Source organism: Chamaea fasciata, unplaced genomic scaffold (genome assembly GCF_029207755.1).
Source record: "Chamaea fasciata isolate MVZ Bird 193981 ecotype frontalis unplaced genomic scaffold, bChaFas1.0.hap1 SCAF_9, whole genome shotgun sequence".
NCBI lineage: Eukaryota > Metazoa > Chordata > Aves > Passeriformes > Sylviidae > Chamaea > Chamaea fasciata.
In genome coordinates this window covers 21089675-21110264 of record NW_027094094.1, presented here as the reverse complement: position 1 = coordinate 21110264, position 20590 = coordinate 21089675, and the positions used below count along the sequence as shown (strand labels likewise).

Sequence of the window (20590 nt, the reverse complement as noted above, 5' to 3'; positions counted from 1 at the left end):
ACAAAATCTATTTTCAAATCCAAAACCAATAGCTCGGACAGTGTGGAATACACACTAAATGCTCCACTATGGTTCGCCAATGTGTAAGCTGTATTCTACTGTATTATCACAGTAGCTCTGAAAAAAAAACATTAAAGGACATATATTCTTTTTATGCAAAAGAGAAAGACACTACATTATAACATGCCCAGGAGAATTTCTTCCCCAACATCTAAAGATTTATATTTTTCTTTTTAACCTCTGACACTTTAGCCTTACTTTTCATTATTGTTTTCATTTCAGTTCTCGCACTAGGTCAAAAAGCAAGAATGAGAGTTGCAAGCCATGAGTCTTTTGAACTTAAAAGCTGCAATAGTAAATTATCAGTTCAAAGCCCTTCCTAGTTCAGTATGGCATCCCAACAGCAGCCACACGTGGATGTCTAGACAAGACTAAAACAAGAGAAGCACATACAGTGCTCTTCCAGGTGCCAACTATTTTCAGCAGAGAAGATTTCCTACACAGATCTGCAGTTGCAGAAGGACTGGAGTACTCTTCTGATACTCCTTCCTGTCAGGTCAGTGGTGACATGACTGCTAGTGATACGAAAATCAGCAGACACCACCAGATTATCTACAAATTAGTAAAAAACTTTCCACAATGCTATCAATCTCAGGTTACTTGGCTAATTTTTAGATATGATTTTGCTACTGTATTCCTCTCCTCCAACCTATGATATCACTTGAGCAACAGAGTAGCCAATAATCCCATGTTTTTAAAACAAAATTGAAATTAACTTTCTTACAAATGAGATCAATTCAACTTAGTGTTGTAAAAAACCCCACCAAGACAACTGTAAAGACTGTAATTCTACATTCTATAAAATAGGATATTAGGTTGGGGAGCACGACTGGCGTTTAATGTACAAGCGATACGGTGGAGTGACTGAATAAAGCAGAGAATATGCCCCCAATTACAGAGGGTTTTAATACCCTTTTCTGATATATATCTACTAAGTCATAATATTGGATGTTTTCTGTTGTTACTTCTACCACTGGACAACACTGGTACCAACTCTGCAATTCGACAGATTACCAAAATGACGTTATTACTCAAAAGAAAAGAAACACGGCACATACTTTCAATTTTACTGACATAATTTTATCATCATACTGATAAAACTAAGTACTTACTAAATTCGTATTTTGAAGGTCTTTAGGCTTTGTAATAGAAAGAAATTCAATGTTTTCAAGATAATTAGAATCTGATTATTTTACCTAATATATTTACCATTCTAATGTTCAAACATTTGACTCTGCTGCAATACAAACTTCACAATATTCCACAGTCTAAAAAATTTTCACATTTTAACATTTTCTGATCCTTTTTCATGAACTACATTTTCTACTTCTGCTGTTACTGTGAAATGCACTAAAGGCAAGTCACATGATTTCCCTCATGTCAACAAATGATGGCTCAATTAGGCAGATAAGAATCTACAGTGCTCAGCAGAAACTCTCTTCAGCCCATTCTCAGCAGTATAAAGAAGCACTTAGGGACAGCACTGGTTCTGGGGAATGAATACTTGCTGTCCTTTATATACACGCTCCTTGAAAATTTCTCTCTTTCTTCAGCGAAAATTGGATCCTTCATATTGTTGAGAATTTTCAATCACTTACAGTTAGTAATTTTTTTTTCTACATTCAGTTGTAGTTCATGATTAAAATAAATAAAATAATGAGGAATTTAAATTTTAGTACATTGCTCTATTAATTTTAAATTGAAATTTTTCCTCTTGGAAATATCTTAATAACTAAACAAATAAAAAGTATTTCGTTTTCACCGCAGTCCTCAAAGGACAGGGGAAATTCATATGCAAGGAACAAAGTTCATTCTTACCTTATTTTGCTGTGATCAATGACAATGTGCACAGCTATAAATGCCAGTATTGTCCTGGGTGCCCTCAGTAGATGACAAGGTTGTCTCTGCTTCATTCCAATTACTCACACAATCTTCCATGTCTACTACCTGCCACTGTTTTGCTGAATTTCCTTACTTTAACCCTTCTGTGAAGAGAAATCTATAAAAAATACTGAGATCTCTCACATCAGGTTATGCAGAGAGCAAGCAAGACAGAGTATTCAGTACCGCCCTCTTCTCCCATGTTTTACATTTGCCTCATCCTTTCAGATTTTATGACTCTTTATAATGCTTAGCCTTTACTTTTCACAAAACACCTCAATGTTGTTCAGCACCAATTATACTCCATATGGTCTTAAAAAGACATGTTCAGAGGCATATGCTGAGGCATATTTCATGATAAATACTGTTAACTGCTGTTTCCCACCATTTTCAAATTTGCAGGAATGTATTGTTATATTGCATCTGGCAATATCATAGTTGGCAAAAACTATTAGAAGCAGTGGCATTCTGCAAAACAACTTCCATAACTTCAGCATAAAATGCGGTAACAAGACACATCTTCAAGGGTGAGAATTGTTAGCCACGTACTAACCACGGGAAATCTTGTGACTTAGGAAGAGCTTTGCAGTATTTATGGACCTTGAGGTCTGAGTATTTATGGTGAATGCTATGGCCAGGTGCTTATAAAATTATTTTGTTCAAGCAGCTACATTATTTAGAAACATGAAAAAAGCACATTATCCTCAACCAACATAGTCCGGCCAATAGAAACATGGCGCAAGCATGGCTGGGAAAGTGAGAGCACTTCTGCTGGTGCAGCAGCTGTTACAAAGGGCCTCCATATTAGGGTGCTTATGCCAGAAAGAAGGGGAAATCCCCAGGATGGTATTCCACAGCAGCTGCATCAGCAAAATCCTTCTATTATGGGAAAAAAATCTAAGGGCCCTTATCTTTTGTTTAAGTCAAACCATTGCAGGGATTAGTATTGGCGTTTTTATCTTGTTCATATTGCTAAAATGATGTTTAATCAAGCACTACCTGCTACCACGACCGTCTGTATATTCCTTAGAAAGAAACAGTGTCTCACATCCACCGCTCCATTTAAAAAAAATTCTTCAAAAACAGCACATATTACTTATTCAGAGAATGTAGTGTTTCCTTGAGCATTCTACCCTTAATTAAAGGAAAAAGAAAAGAAAAAAGGAGGATCTTCCTTCTTTTGACCAAACCAGACAGTCTGAAGCACATTTACCAAGGTGACCCGGTGCACTGCTGATTGAACAGCAGCCTGACAACCAGAAGGATTAAAGCCACACCACAAAAACTTCTCAGTAGCTCCTTTCAAATGAACTTCCAGAGCCTGCTTTTGGGAGCAGTCAACTCCTGTTTCAAATAAACCTGATAACAAACAAAGCTGGCAGGACTCAGCCTTTCTGCCTCCTAAAGGGCAAAAGAATTTATCACAAAGTTGTAAAAAGCCCAATCTGTACGGCATACTATACAGGTGTTTAATATACTATCATTGAAAATCCATGAAGAAGCATTTTTGCAAAATAGGGTTTTTTTACTCCAAGTACACAATTACTAAGCACAAAGTAGCACAAAAATTTCCTTGACACAGACTTTTAGGGTATTGATTGTGCTGTAAAAACATTTTTACTTTCTAAAATGGTAATTCTTTCTTGCAGAATCAAAAAGTAGCCTGCAGGTTCCTATCCTGTTATTTCAAAGCATCTGCAGTTTACAGCAAAGATTGATGTCCCTCAGTACAGTTTAAGTTTTGGGACGAGAAGCAGCTTATTTGAATCCTCTTGCATTATGTGCATGCATATTTTAACATTCTATAATTTTACTGCAAGTTACTGGCTTTGAAATAGCATGCCCAAATGCTATCACTTCAATGCTCATTTCAAAGCAAATCATTCATCACAACCATTAGAAAAACCCTGCATTTAAACAATGGCACTGTCCTTATTACACAAGTAAACAATAAATGAAACTGTAATTTTCACTTCAGACCAAGTAGTGGACTATCATAAATAGCTTAGCTCTAAAGCCATGCACAGTCTTTGCTGTTAAAACACCAATTTTCTTCATGTAAAACACAGCACAGTTGCTGCAGAATCTGTATTTTTTTAAATGTAGAAGTTGATGACATAGACACAATACAAATTTCAGGGTTATTTAGACTATGACATTTCCTCATGTTAACAAGATCAAGTCCTTTAAAAGAAAGAAGAAACCTCACATTTCAACCAATTGTACAGAGAGTCGTGACTACGAATTTATGATAAATTTTGGTAGGCAGCAACCAAAACAAACAAGTTTCAGTCAAACTAGTCACAAATTTAAAGTTTTGGTCTTTAGAACAGTCTTTAAAAAGTGATTCTTGTAAAATGTTATCAGAGAAGTACTGAAACAAAAATTATTACAAGATAGAACCAATATTGTTTCAGAGCTTCTAATGCCTGGATTTGATGGTGCTTTAGTTTTGAGATTTTGCTCTAAGAAAGTTGACATGGTAACAGACAAAATTCTTATATTCTCACATGGAGAGCATCAAATAAAGCCTGACACGCAAGAGAAGCTACAGTAAAAATTCCCCTTCCAACTGATTCACCACACCACTTGGAGTATAAAGTCTTCCCTTTTTAATTTACATTTAAATAAGCGTGTTAAGTCTGTCCAGACTTTACATATGACTTGAAACTCAGTGTCCCTAAAGGCAGAGGCACCTGGGAGCAGAGGTCTCTGCAGTGAGCTGTGGGTGGCACAGCAGGTCCCTGTCCCTTGCGAACACCCATTCTCAGCACTCCCCAGCCTGCTACAAAGCCTGATTCAGTCTTTGCAGACAAGTAGCTTACAACCAAGAGACTGATTTAGAATTTCAACAGATTTACATATTCTATTAATGAAATAAAAGCATGCCCTTTCCCTTCTTCTCCCCACCTCCCCTTTAAAAAGCAATATACTTTAAAAAGGGTAATGCAATCACAACCATTATGTCAATGAAAATTACATGCTGAGTTTATCTCTGTAGGTATCTGTCAAATACAAAGCGTGCACAACATCTTTGGAGTAATAATGATGTTTTATCATTTTAATTACAAACACTTTGAAAAAAAATCCCTAAAGTGTACCAATTGGGGTGGTCTGAATTAACAGTAGCTTGATAGCCCAAGGGTAGCAAAAATAGATTGAGCTACCAAATTTCATAGTAGTTATAGCAGCTGTCTTCTTGCCTCAGGGAACCTGGGTATTTAACAAAGCAGACAGCTTGGCATTGGCATCTGATTAGTAATGTGGGTTTTGTTGGACAGAATACGCACAGTTCTATTGTTTCGCTGTTTGGTTCGGAATTCGGAGAGCTACGGCATCATTTAGTTTTCACAGTTAGCTTCTGTGTATTCACTTGCAGGTATTGTAAAAGGTTATTTTCTCACTTATCACTTGCTCCAAGTTGGGAATATTGTCTTGAAACGAGCAATGAAACATGACAGGATTTAAATGTCAGGGTCAGTTGCCTTCCCATTTCTGTGCCAAAATTTTGTTGAACCAACTGTGTAAGTTTTTCTAATTGGGCAGAAAAGTGAATAAGGTGAAAGCCTGTTCTCCCCTTATCACAGAATTATTTGGAATTTAATATAATTGTAAAACATCATTTATTCTAGCCTAAGTACATAAGGGAAAAGTTCTCTTCACAAAGAAGTCTCAGAGGTAAAAATCCAACTACTGGGCCTTCTGAGAGAGGAGGATTGATTTTTATTTTTTTTAATCACACAGTAGCCTGACAGTTTGGGTACCTACTGGGGTAAGAGAATCTCTAGTTCAAACCTAATCTGCTTAATAGTAAAGAATCTCAGTTAACATGCTTTATCTAAAAAGGTTTGATCTTGGGACATAACCTTAGCACATACAACAATATTACTCCGAGGTTTGTGTTTGAACTTCATACAGCCAAAAAGACCCCCCACGTGGCTCCTCTCTCTTTCATTCTTTAAGTATACATCACAAATTATTGGGGCTTGTTGGCAGAGTTCAAATCACTGAACTCATTGCAAATAGTCTACTTCAGCTAGAAGTACATTCTTTTACTCTATCAAATCCATCTGAGGTAATAAGACTTGATGTTTTATTCAACAGAGCTGAGGAAAATTGTTGCACAATAGGTTAATTCAAAATGGCAGCATAGAAAATGCATCTGTCAGTGGGGATCAAATTACAGGGCAAGCTCCTCTCAATGCTTAGAAAAACAAGTCTGCAGTTCTACAGATTATGTGCATGTGTGTGTTTAAAGGGGTGGGAAAGGAGCTAAATATCTGAGCTAACCTCCAATTAAAGTCAATCATAAAAACAGCCAATTTAATGAGTACGGATTTCTTTGGGTAATTATAACACCAACCACTTTTTTTCTCCCTCTCTTTTAAATCTGTAATTCTGCCTTCTTTTTATTGCTTGCTTTGTCATTAATCGCCTCAGGAACTTGATTTCCTAGCAACAGACTCTGCCACCAAACATTTGGCTCCTTTTCAACATTTTCTTTGTGAAAAATGGCACTGCTATTGCCGCCTGGCTGTTGCAGCTAGACTGGCTGTGTAAGTGTTCTAATAAGGCATTCTTTTTAAAAAACCACACAAAAATCACATGATAAAAGGAGCGATGGCTGAACTTCACTAATTACTGTGCTGAAGAAACATATCTCCAATTTAAAGGCTACTAGGGTAGGGGGAGAAGGACTGAAAAGGAAATATGTATGTTCTTCATCTTAAAAAAAGACAATTAATAAGATAGAGGTGAACATTTAGAACGAAATGTTTTTACAATGTTAGACAGATTCTCGTTAATTTTATCCTACAGAAACAGGAGGTACAACCTTCATTAAAAGCTGATGACATATTTTTCTGCATAAAGTACAAAGCATTCACTTCGAAGAATAGAATTTTGAAGACCAAATATCACAACAAAAAAAAAAAAAGAAAAGTTTCTAAGTCACTTTTTCCTATTAGTTACTTGAGAAAACACTAACAAAATAGTTCATGCACGAGAAGTTATACGTGAAATGGCATAATGCACTCCACTTTCTAAATATATCACAGGATGACACAACATGTGGCTGATGCCAGTTTAGACAAAGCTCTTTGTGCATTTCAATCAAAGAAATAAAGCTGTGGGTTTCTGTATTTATGAGAGAGAAAGGTTTTTCCCCCCTATTTGTTTTGGAAGCCAGTAAATAGCAGATTTGCTTCCTGGTTAGATACAGAGTCTATGATCTCTCCACAGCAAATGTCTCCCACTTCAGCTATGACTTCCAGAAAACACACTGCCAAAGATGGTGGGTTTCAGCAAGGGGACATTATTATAGGCCATGAAAAAAGGCCACAACTAACTGTTGCTAGCTGCACCTTCTTCTCTATGCCTAAGTTACTCAGTATGGTGTTTTCCTGGCCATAAAACCTATTCATCCTTGTGAGAAATAGTTTTGCATGTCAAATGGCACAACATACTGGTGCCAGAGCATGACAGCAGAAATTACCAATGGGGAAAAAACTATTGTGAAGTTATTCAAACAAATGTCCTTTTTAAGGGATATTTTGCTTCCTGCCAGTATCTTGATCCTTGTGATGCACACACACCTAGCACGTCTCAAAGGAAAAAGCCTATCATAATCCATTGTAAGTTATCATTCTTATCATAGCACTAAATTACAATAAAAATGCATTCACTGAATACGCCTCTGAAAGGAAGAGACAGCACAAAAGAAATTTTATTTATACTTACATTGTTATAATAATCAGCATTTTTTTCTCAAGTAAAATAGCCAAACCCCATGTAAAATACTGTAGAATGTTATTTAAGCTTTGCTACTCATTGCTGACATCAAGCTTCTGTTTTGACAGACTCATGTTGAAACCAGATAATTCCTCCATCAAGCCCACTACACTACCAGAGTATCTCTCTGCTTAGACAAGCACTCAGGCAGTAAAAGAAAATAAATCTAAAAATACCACAGTGTTTGTTAAAACAGACCAGGGTGGTTGGAGTTTTAAAAATTTCTCCAGCAGAGAGGTGTGCTGCATTGCTTTCATTATGATTTGCTGTAATAAATGACATTTCATCCTAGAAATTCAGCCTAAGCCCAGAATTCCTGGTCTTCATCAGAACTGTCATTATCAAAATAAACTACACTAGATATTAACTTTGAAAGCACAAAAGATGCTGAAGGTGGTGAATGTAATTCAACTGTGGGCTAACAAATCTAAGCAGCATTAGAAAATTTTACACTTGATGTGGTACCACTGAAGGGCATCATCACTGAGAAAATTCAAGTATTTGCTATGCAGAAGTAGAAGAAAATAGTTTAAACTTACTGATTATGAAGTAAGAACAGCCAAATAACAAAGAAAATTTGTTTGGGTTTTGGAAGCTACTTTACTGATCCATTCTAAGCCGACTCACATTACCACAGATTGGGCACACAACTACAGTCAATACTGCCATTTCAGACTCTCAGTAAAGTGCTTGGGAAAGAAAAAGAAACCAAACAAAAAACCCCAACTGAAGCACAGAGGAACTTTCAAGAAAAAACACATTACTTCAGCACCAAGAAAATATGAACACCAAATGTCAGTGATCCATCCAACTCACAATCACCAACTGCAAACATTAAACAAATGCAGGTGTTGGACTGAAGGACAAAACTGAGTAAAACTAAATAACTGGCTGAAATAGGATGGCTAACTGGAACAGGAGAAAACACAGAAGAATATCTGGGAAGCCGGCACACTTGTAAACAATCATGTTCATGTACACGGAGAAAGTTAAAATTCAGCTGTCTGTATGAACAGGCCATTTGTATCAACTGATCTAGTTAAGATTTCACAAGGTTAAGTGCAGCTTTTAATGAAGGAAAGCATTTTCTCCTTTTCCATTTTCTTCCCATTATGGAAGAACAAATGCAAAATTTCTTACTTATATACAGCAACACAGAGTTATCCATTGGAGTCAATTGAGTAAAATCCTCCTCAATTTTTTTTTCTGCTCTCCTAAGTAACTCTTATCAACAGATTTTTTTTATTAACAAAAACCACTGACAATAAAAATATCTTTGCATTTCAGGCCTTTGCAAAATATGAAAATTAACAGCTATGCACTGCAAGCTGCATTAATAATGTCAAAATGTTTGTGTGCAATGTTAAAGAAACTGAACGCCAGCAACTCCCGCAGATGCCTCTTAAAATAAGACAAGGTGTACAAATATGGAGTTTTTGTTGGAACCCTGGAAGCTAAGAATTTTAGGCTTTCTGTTTTGCAACCTTTTTCTTTTCTTTAGGCTTTTCTGATTTTTCTAGGGAAAAAATCAATCTTTAGCCAAGAATATTTCTCCCTACCACTCTAGGGAGTGTTAAGTCCAGAAAAGTCATTCTCAACCTGCTTGGTCGGTTTAACAAGTTTTATCACTCAAGTTTGTAAGATGCAACTCTGACACTTATGTTTTCTAAAATGCAAGTCCTGACAGCAAGGAAGAACTCACAGAATGAGAAAACAAAACAAAATCAAAACAAAACAACAAAAAAAATTAATTTGCCTGTTCCTCCCCTGAATTTATTAGTTTCATGTTGTGTCCCATTCACAATTTCAGAGACTGAATGACAGTGCTTAGTGCTATCATGACTCTCAACTTATTCTGAAATAAGGGAAATGTCTGAGGAAGAGACATCCTCTAGCCTCAGTAGGAACCAAATAAAATCCCTCACAGTGAATTCTAATCAGACACCAGCAGCAAAGCTAGCTGATCCACAGCGAAATGAATATGACAGACTGGAAGATACTATGTCAGTGGTATAAATTACTGCAAGTATAGGAATTAGATCTGCAGAAGGGAAAGAAATTGCATGGGGTTTGACAGTTCGTGCAGCCTGTCTTAAATTATACAAAATAGAGTAATTTTAAAGGATTAAAATACACCTTTAAAGTTTACCATCTTTGAGGAAGCTGGGGCAGCTTCTGTATTTTGCTTCTATCTGTGATTTACTGGGTCCTATTCTCTGCTAGTCTTTCCCTAATTTGTCTGCTGGATCTGATTACCAGATGGCTAAATAAATGTATTGTGTTCATTCATGGTAACAGGAGTTGTCTGTAAGGGTTCTGTCACAGCTTCACTATCTTCTCCTTTGTACCGACTCCTCCCTCTGTGAATTGATTAGATTCCAGAGCTAAGTTTCATGTGAGAGACGTTCTGCTGAATGCTGCAGTGAAAGGCATATTATCTATTCTAGGAGGCATGTACAGATGACCACAGGATATCAGAGACCTGTCCTAAAGCAACAACTGCCCAGTTCTGCCAAGAAAATAGATTGTTTGATAATCTCAGGACAGGGATTTCCAGAATAAGTATCTGTCACTGACATACACTCTAATGCAATCCAAGAAATGGGTGACAGTTGGACAGCAAGAAGGAAATGAAAAGCAACATATGCACAGTGCAGAGTCAAGGAAGGTAACAAGCCTAAAGTGAAGACAGACAACAGCAGACAAACTAATGACTCAGAGCTACCCTCTACCTCAGGAGCGGTAATCGACCACTACATGGTTTCATTTAATCTGGTAAATCACTACAACTCCACAAGTAAAGAAGCTAAATGCAAGAAAAGGACATGAGCACACTGCAGCATGAGGAACCATGCACAGTTGGTTCTACACTGTCTCCTCTCCTTCAGTAAAGTTACATATGCAATCTGTAATCTGAAGTGATAACACTGTCCTAGAAATCTGAGCTGAGTCCATCCTTGAGTGCTTCTGCCACATACGAACAAGGTTCTTCACTCAAAACATCTCCTGTAATCATATACGTCGCTAATCTGAATTCCATATTGTAAATATGTAATACCATTTATTAGCACTTCAACGTTATTTATTTATCCATTACCACTGTCTCTATGCAATAATTCTCTGTCTCCTAGTGAAAGTGTGGATGTTGTTAAACTGGCATCTGAGAAAAACAGCTTTTGATATATACAAAATTCAGTGTAGTGAATCACCTAATTTAAGTGATCACCTAGTGAATCACAAAATTTAAGTGATCAAACTGACTGAACACGGAAGAGTGATTTCAGAAGTAAAATAAGAGGAAGGCTTCATGTTAAAAAATACAGACCTGTTTAGCACCTCATGTAATATTTCGCAGTTTTCCTGACTCATGTCCACTAAGTTTAGTTTTTCCAAATTGTACATTGGAAGCTTCATGGGGAATTATATACAGGCATGGGAAAATTTTTTTAAAAAAAACAACCTCAAACTTAGTGCAGTAAAACTTTTGGGATTATTTGTCATCCTTCTTTATTTAAACTATATTCTTAGCCTCTCAAAAATTTTCAGCCAACAGCAGTCATTCCCAAGCATGGCATTTGGAAAAGAAAGAGCTTGGAACACATGAAAAAAACCAGCAATAAAAAATTACTAGACAATTACACCTACATATATTTTAACCACAGCATAAACATATGGTCATAACAGTGGGATGTACTTTCTTTCTACACTGAGAAGGTTGTAAGAATTTTTTGACAGTTATAAAAGGCCAGTCTTGGCCATACACAAGAATCAATAACAACCATGTAAAGCCTACAGCACTGCACGCTAACTGGCTGTAGGAGACATTAACACTACCTAAAAGAAGTAAGTGTATTTTCAATGAACTTGTTCCTCCTGGATAATCAATTTTCTACACTTCTTGCCAGCTGTTCCCACATAGCTCAGGTGGCAGAATAGAAACAGCTGTCATACAGAATCCATGTATTACATGCATGTTATGAGGTTTTAATCTGTCATAGATATTCTATGTTTGTTAATTTTGATCAGTTGTATCAACTTGAGAGTAAGATGAAAACAAATTGACCACTGCTATTTAAGCAAGACATCATCTACACAAACACATTTATCTGGCTTGATTCATTCTGGATGGTAAAAAAAAGAATACCCATCCTGAATCTACTAATGCCCCATCCTCAAACCCCCCTTTATTCCAGAAGCAAGATTTAATCATTAAAATCAGTCTGCCCTACCACTCACATTTAAGAGATTCGTCAAAATCATTGTTTCTGAAATATTGAGTTATAAGGTGCCACAGTAATTACTATGGAATAAATAGCAATTAAGATTGTTCACACAAATAAGCTCACTGTTTGCAGTGAATAATTATGCTAATAGTGTTTTTCTACATAATTTGTGCATCCTTCACAACAATTTACTAGAAAATGTGAAATGTAAATTTGAAGCATTACTACAAAAGCTCAGAAAATATGTTTAGTTCTTATGATTTTCCCCATCAATTTAAGTGAACACACAACTAAAACATACTTTTGCATTTGTACATCTAATTTTGAAGATATCAAGCTATGCTGAAATCAAAGCTGTCATTTTCTTTCCCTGTCTTCGTATAAAATCATTCGAAATCACATTCAAGAGATGTACTCATTGCCTAAACTTCAGGATACTGTAACACAAACTTTTGCCATTTGAAAGAGGCTGAACTTACTGCTATATAATAAACTTTGGCCTTTTCCACCAACTTCCAGTTCTTCTCCAAATCAAGATGCTTTTCCTTCTTATAGCAGTTAGCAGCTGCAAGGTTAGCTACAAGAGACCTGAAAGTGATTAAAGATCAAGTATTAGACGCTCCGTAAACAACAGTACTGAAGTTTCCCACAAGGAACATAATTTCGCAAAGATCCTAAAGAATATAAAAACAATTAACAAAGAGCACCACAAGCCACATATACTTTATTTGATCATATCGTAAAAAGTAAACAATATATTTAAATAATAGATTAAATACAATTTAAATCTTATATTAAATAATGTATTTTAAATCCAGCTACATAGTTTAGGTAACCGATCACTATTAAATTGTTTAGATGCCTTTGTTTGCTTTGAATCAACCTTTGTTTCATTCTGTGATAAATTCCCTCCGTATGGTTTAGTATCTGCAGATTTTCATTAAAACTGCTCTAGCACCTAACACCGAAAGAAAAGTAGTTACTCCACTTTATTTTCTAAAAGCTATTTTCCCTCACTAGAAGCAAAAGGTTGATGGCTATGTAAGTCCTGCCATTACAATTTTCCAATGAATAGTTATATTATTTTAAAAGCGGCTTGTTTGGGTTTTTTTTCTCCCATTAGGTTCACATTTTCCTTTAGCAAATAAAAAAAGGGTCAAGTTGCTACTTTTAGATGATGAACTGTTAAAAAAAAACTTTGGCTTAGCTGTGGATTACTGGAACACTACCAAAAACTCATTTGTACTTCCTTCTTTCCTAACAAGTTATAACACAAGATGTGGGACAGAACTTCCATTACCAAGAACAAAAATACTTGTATCACATTGCTTCTGTTACATGCAAGATTCATTCTATTTTAAATCATCCTGTTCACCCACTCCATTTAGCCTTAAGAAACACACAAAACTTCCAGACGTACTACTAAGAGGTCATAAAAAGACTTTTTACCCCTCCACTCTGGCTACCATGACCAAACTCTTCTACATAACTCTATTATGAGAATGTTTAATAACATGCAGTATTTAGAGAAGGGTCATTGGGAAACAGAGTATTTCCATGGCAGCATACAGAGCTTTAAATACAATTTTCAAAATTTAATAGTCAATGGATGCCCTTTTAACATTAATACATCACTATTTTGTGATATTGAAGTGCATTAGCTGGATAATTAACGTGTAATTACAGATGCAACATTTGGCTATTGAAAACTCTGGCCTTCTCAAGGTGCATGCAATTGATGTTGTAGGCATCATCCTCTTCCATACAAGTGCTACTATAACCCAGAGACAGTGGTGGGAGCAAACTGCTCATCTGCTTTCACCAAGGTAGGCTTCTGCCTCCAGGCTCATTACCATGTTCAGGTGTTAGGAGGCAAGTAAGCCAGACATTCTTTACTCAATTCTTTACTCTTTACAAACAGAAGACAAGAAGAAAACTTTTATGAACAACCAACTCTCCTAGTAAACTTCCTGAAGTACTCATCACTGACAATCCTTGTCAGTTACACAGATCACGAATATAAAATGAAAATGAAATTAGACTAACTTCATCTGAATATATCAAAATTACAGTTCTGTGTAATTTCATCCCATAGGCAAACTTGGGGCTTATCTCTTTAAGTCTAAAATCTAAAAGCAATGAAAACTAATGTACATTTGGAATAGAGAAAAAAGAAAAAAAAAAAAAAGAGAAAAATTTATGAACAAATACACCAAGCCTCTGTATCATTACAAGTAACAGGGCAACAAGTTTCATTCTTCATGAGTATTATCGGTTCAATGACAAGAAAGCCACTGGAGAAACAAGTGAATCCAAGAAAGACACATGCACATGAGCATGTGGTAATTTTCTGTAAATCAGACTTTAAAAGTAAATTAAATCCTTCAGTTTTGGCAAACCCTAAATATCCATCAAGGACACGGCTTGAAAAAAAAAAAAAATCCTGTCTGTCTACGTATGTTGCTAAGTGAAAAGCAATTATGTAGCAGAAAACTGAGCAAAGACTTTCTATATGTTTCCTTTCACTTACCACATGCCCCTGAAACTGTAAACCTATCTCTGTGTGGCTACATCCAACTGTGGAGATGCTCTGCACATATGGGTAATAAAAGATTGCTACACTGACGACAAAGCACTGAACTTTTCCATATTAAAACTGTAAGTCTGACAGCACTAAGTTCAACATGTGGGGCACAGACTAGGTAGACACTTTTTCAATGAAATTGAAAATTGGAGACAGCCAGAGTGCTTCAATTGAAACAGCTTAATGGAGACACTGTGCATGTGGTTATTTCTAAGCAGAACACACAAATCAAAGTCATAGACTATAACAGAGCGCAGGCATTTAGAATTTAATCTTGTGTTAGGATTTTCTTGAGAAGCTCTGAGAAAACAAAGTGTATTAGTACTGCAAAACTAGAGAATTCAGGGTGGTAATCATGCATCAGCTCAGAACCCTTTTCTGCAAAAAGCTAGACGGAGTTAGCAGAAGCAAAAAACATTCATATCAGGGCATCTGGAACATAAATATACACAGTCACTTCCTAGGAAAACCAGGAGTGCTACTAGTCAGCTGCTCCAAAAGAGTCAGAGAGCTGAGAGAGAGGAAGTTAGCAAATATCTGAGCTGGCACAAGAGATTAATCAATAAATAGTGTTATCAACTGGGGCAAAGTTGAAGTGATTCTTACTAATATAGAAAATGCTAAAAATTTAAAAAACAATCAGAGGGTAATTAAAGATTGAGAATAAACTTGCTGTCACAGGATGGACAATTGCACACTAAAGCCTTTAGCAGCAACCATCAGTGATTTTTTGTTCTCCCAAGGAGCATGAACTCCCTGCTGCTCTCAAGCATCGATTGAGATGAAGCCACTGTCTAGTACTTGAGCAAATATTTGATATTAAAAAAAAAGAGTGGTTTATGTTAGCGAACCAAAAATACTGCTTATGAAATCAAAGAAGTATTTGCAGATGTTCTTACGAACAAATTTACCTAAACTTTTAAATTCCATCGAGATGCGAATGTTTTTCTTGAATTCATACTGTGTGCCTACTGACAGTCTGGAGTTCAGTTTCCCATCCTGTTACCTAGAAAATGGTGATTGTCACAGGACAGATACACAGACACTATGCGACTGAAGAGAAAGAATCACAGAGTAAAAACATCTTTATTGCTTTTCTTCTCTTTGAAAAACTGAATGTGGATCTTGGAGACGAAGGGGGAAGTCTGTAGACATAATTAGTGTCAAAACTCCAGATGAAGATGAATGAACTTCCTTCCTCCACAGAGTATGTACATTCATTTGTGAGAGTAAGACATTATGTACAACATTAAATTGGGAGGGACAGGTTGATCAGCTGGAGGACAGGGCTGTCTATCATTCAGTGGATCTTCAATAGCCTGAAGAATTGGGCTGCCAGAAAACTTGAAGGTAAATGCAAAGTCATGCAATTATACACAACAATACAGGCTGGATGTTGAGAGGATACCAGACAGTTTTCCAGAGAAGGACCTGGAGATGCCTGAGAACCAGGCCTGGAACATGAGTCAGCAGTGCACTACACAGAGAAGGATAATCACATTCAGGCGTATACGAGCAAACATGCAGTCAGGAGAACAAAAGAGGTGGTTACAGGCTCTGTCTCCAGACCACATCTGGAGTTCTGTGTCCAGCTTTGAGTTTTCCATCACAACACACTGACAGAGGAACAAGTCCAGCAGTGAGGTAGAACGATTATTAGGAGGCTGAAATACTTAACAAATGCAGAAATGCTTGGGTGAATCTTAAGAACAGGTACTTAAGGGGAGAGCTTCCTGCTTTCTTCAAATATCTAATGAAAGTTTACAGAGAAGATAGAGCCAGACTATTCTTGAAGACAAAAAAGAACAGACACAAGCTTGAAGAAGGAATACTTCTCTAAAAGTATATTAATACTGCCAAGCCCCAAACTACGGCCTAGGCAGTCCTCTGTTGTCTGAAACCAGTGCTAACACTTTGTCATTCAAATCACAGTTTTTCAAGGCTGGATGCTCCAAGCAAATTAGGCCACACTGACAATGCCAACTGCATTTGTATTTCCAGAAAATATCAGAGGCCCCTGACCTGTTATCACTAGTGATGCAGGCAGCACAGGTTCCTGTTGGCTCTTCACTCTGCTCATAATAATGGGCATCCACATGAGCTTCCTCAGCCTTCTTCTTCAAGATCTCTCCAAATTTATCTTTGCCAATGCACCCGAAGAAAGTTGCAGCTTTGTGAGGTTTCTGAATCATCCACTTCAGATTGGCAGGAGAAAAAAATACCCAAAAAACAAAAAAACACAAAACAAAGTTAACATATCTGGTATATTATTCTTGCCATTTTTTCTCTCCATTCACCATATTTAACTCTGTGCCTTCATTTTGACTTACAGAACACTTGTATGCCTGAAGTAAAAAACATCTTGCTCAACAAAGAAGGGAAGGTCAGCAAAGAAAACAAAATTTACCCTTAATGATCCCACTGAGCCTGTAACACCTAATGTAAGACCTTAATACATGTAGCTCATTATAAATAAAGTAGATTGGTATGTTTTTACAAGGTATACAGAAAGAAGTTCCCTTGCTCAAAGGAGTTGCTTCTATACTTCTATTTATTCAAGCAACATATAGTATCTTCAAAGAAAAATTGTAGAAAATACAAAAGAAAAAAGGAAAAAAATAGCCCACAGAACCCCACAAGCAAACATAATAAACAAATAAAAAGAGATAGCACATAAGAAAAACAAGACATTTGAGAAACGCAAGCAACATTATGCAACATTCATAATATACATAAAAACTAAGTGGTACTGAAAATAACCATTTGTGTTTTCCATTTAATTGCATGCAAAAAGGAAATGTTTCCTCTTTACATTGTTAAACCATATATGAAACTATCTTATCTCCAACTTTTCTAGGAGCAGTTCTGTCACTTGCATTGTAAAAATAGAGTGGATGTACAGTGTTGCTAAGGTGTCAGGTTATTCCATAAAGCCCCCCTTTTGTTAATAAACAAATGTATCATTCAGCTGTAAATGTAACTCCATTTCGTGCTAAGTTAAAAAATAGCATTTATCAGCAATGTGAAATCAAGAGTGAATCAAAAAAAATAAATGTGAAGAAACAATCATAGGCCCTACTCTGCTGGTGGTGAGTCAGCCAACTGAAGTCATTATAATTCACTCTAATTACAGTCAGAAAGCTTATCCACTCAATCTGTAGTATGAATTAAAGGCTACAGCAATTTTCTGCTATACTAAAACCCTACTTATAATTGTTTCCTAATCAAGATTTAAATAAATGATAATGTCTCCATTACAAAGCAGCATTAGTGCTAGCTGTGGGTTGTAGAAAGGTCAAGTAACTAAGTTGCAAATACATACTTAGCCACATCTTCATTACTACCAGCTCCAGAGGGAAGAGCAAGAGAGAAAAAAAAACCCAAACCTTTAGTCACGTAAAGTCTTTGATAATAAGACAATGGCGGACAAAAGTTGCAAGGTCTCTTTCTTGCAGCAATTTTGAATAAAGTTTAAGCAGATAAAAGATTTTCTCATCAGAGAGTGGCAGCGTTAAATCTCTCATTCATGAAACGCATACTCTCTGCTTATCCATTCCACGCCACTGTAATACAAATTAAGAAAACCTCTAATAAGAGAATTAATACATTTCATACAAGGATATCTATTATATCCTTGTATTTGACACACCTTTGCACATACATAATACGCATTTGCACAGTGTTCATTTAGGATGTCTCAGGAACAATAATCCTTTATATCTGAGGTATGATTAAGTGAAACAGATTATTTAAAAAGATGAAAACTGCTGTGACCAACTGTAAGCAAATATGGAACAAATTTCCACACAGGTAAGAAAGAAGTACCTGAAGCCTTGAGTCCTGTGCAAGCATGCTTTACTATCATAAAGAACAAGAATTAATAGAGATCACTATGAACAACATTTATCAAAGAATCAACCCCCTCAAAAAAATCTTCAAAAGACTTCAAACTGCACCTTAGGCTTACAACATTTTATCAAATAAGGCTGACAACATTTACAGCAGTAGTAACTAATATTTCCCATAGATCTCTGAAAAAAGAATTCCCATTCAAGTATTACATTTTTTGGCTATTGGCACCAGCTCAGCTTGAATTCAGATATGATATATGCCATATATAAGCTGCCACAATCCAGATTTTAAATTTAAGTCAAGTTATACTTGAGAATCAAAAGTCATGATCCAGACTTTCCTGAGATGAATCTCTGTATGTGGTACAGACTACTTCTTCCATCAGCAGTTCTAGTCATATTCATGATTATTTAAAATACAGGTATTATATAGTGAGAGGATATTCCCACTGTATAGCTATTTTTTTCATTTGAGTATATGAGTTAAGGAACACTGAGGAAGATGGGAAAGCAGCAGTGTTTCTGCAAAGATCCTCTCATCACAGATCTCCAGTTTATCAACACGCCTTTGAATGATCTGCTCTTATTCCCACAATGACGGTGCCGAGGTGTTGTCACTTGCAGAACTCTTTCAAAGCTGATTCTCCTCTCCTCAGCTAAAAGGCTACATATTAGTAAGGGTAAAAGCAAATATCCCCTTACAAACCTGATGAAACTGGATGATAGAAGTATCTCTGTGGTACACCACTCAAGCTGAACCTCCTGGAATGAGCCACAGCTGGCATCTTTTGCATATATGTGGATAACCAAGACAGGCTCTTTAAGGCAGATACTTGAGGATTTCTTTTTTAATTTGACCCAGAACTGGATTTTAACCTTGAATAACCTGATATGAAAAAACAGGCTTCTCTGGGCTACTTCACACACTGTTGTTGTGAGTGACTCTTTGGCTAAAACACTCTAAACGGGAACGGGAGTCAGTCATCACAAGATGTTTATCATTGTGAGCAGCCATCCAGCATTACAGACAATATCATATGCAGGCCAATAACAAACTGCACACATTAATGCCAGGTATATGGTTATAGAAACTGAAAATGAGTTTTATAGATTTATGTGTTATACAAGATTTAATTGAATGAAAAAGACTCTAGACAGAAACAGAAAATGACCCAGCTCAGCAGGAATCAGCATAATGAGTTAATTATCCACGGTTTGGCTAGGCAGAGAGGCAGCTACTAACAAACTGTATTGACAGTCTGGTCAGGAGAGGTTGGCACCTGGCCACGCCATGCATCCTCACCAGCACCCAAGGGAATTTGAGGCTGCTAATGGACCAAAGACAGAAGTGTCAAAAGTAGGAACTTATCATGAAAGAAGAAGACAGCCTCAGGAGTGGGATACCACAAAGGAAACTCAAGGAGTGGTTTATGAAATCTAATGTGTTTCTCTGCTCTTAAGTTTTCTTCTGTCAACACAGCTTGGACATCAGGTACACACAAGGACAGGTCCTGACCTTTTCAGTTAGCATAAACATCTGTGACAGAGAAAGGAACTCAGGAAACAGAACACCTTTCAGACATTCTCTTGAGTTAAAGATTGCATCTTCCTCACATTTTTGTTGTATGCACTCTGATAAACGCAAAGAAAACTTTAATTTTAATTACTTTTATATTTACGCCTTGCCTTTAGCATAAATCTGTCTTAAAATTCAGCTGATTTCAAACTAAGCATAATCTAATATTAGGTTACCATATCTCTAAAGACACATTATTTCCTACGATCAAATAATGAGGCCAGCACTTGAAAAAGAAGCCAGCACCCTGGCTGCTCCAAGACACACTAGAGGGTGACAAAATACTTCCCTCCTTATTTTCACGAGACTAACTTGGGTTCACAGGAGCAGGACTATCTGTTCATGTGGCTTTTGATGATCAGAGCTGAAGAGGATGAACTCTCTGGCACGGTTTAGCTATCAGAGAAGTGTAAGAACCCTTGTATTCCAGGGTGGGGAGTAATTGCAGAGAGCAGCACCATCTTTTCTTGCAAGACGTTGAGATGCCAAGAAAACTTGGTAACAAGAAAAGCTTCTGAAGAGTTGTGATTTATGAGACTGCTTGGAGTGAACTATGTCCCACTCTTTCACATCCTCAGACTCCAAGATGTGGTACACCTATTTCCCACTTCTGTCTGATTAGAAA

General features: G+C 36.6%; 1 protein-coding gene across 2 annotated transcripts in view; it reads right to left on the bottom strand.

The window, feature by feature from the left end:
* Positions 1-20590, bottom strand: part of ADK (adenosine kinase) — a 273191-nt gene that overhangs the window by 133510 nt on the left and 119091 nt on the right. For both annotated transcript variants that reach the window (XM_066191457.1, XM_066191456.1), the window contains exons 5-6: positions 16561-16733; positions 12434-12542 (exon numbers count right to left, since the gene is read on the bottom strand). In XM_066191457.1, the coding sequence (XP_066047554.1) occupies positions 12434-12542; positions 16561-16733 (282 nt within the window). The remainder of the gene's footprint in view (positions 1-12433; positions 12543-16560; positions 16734-20590) is intronic.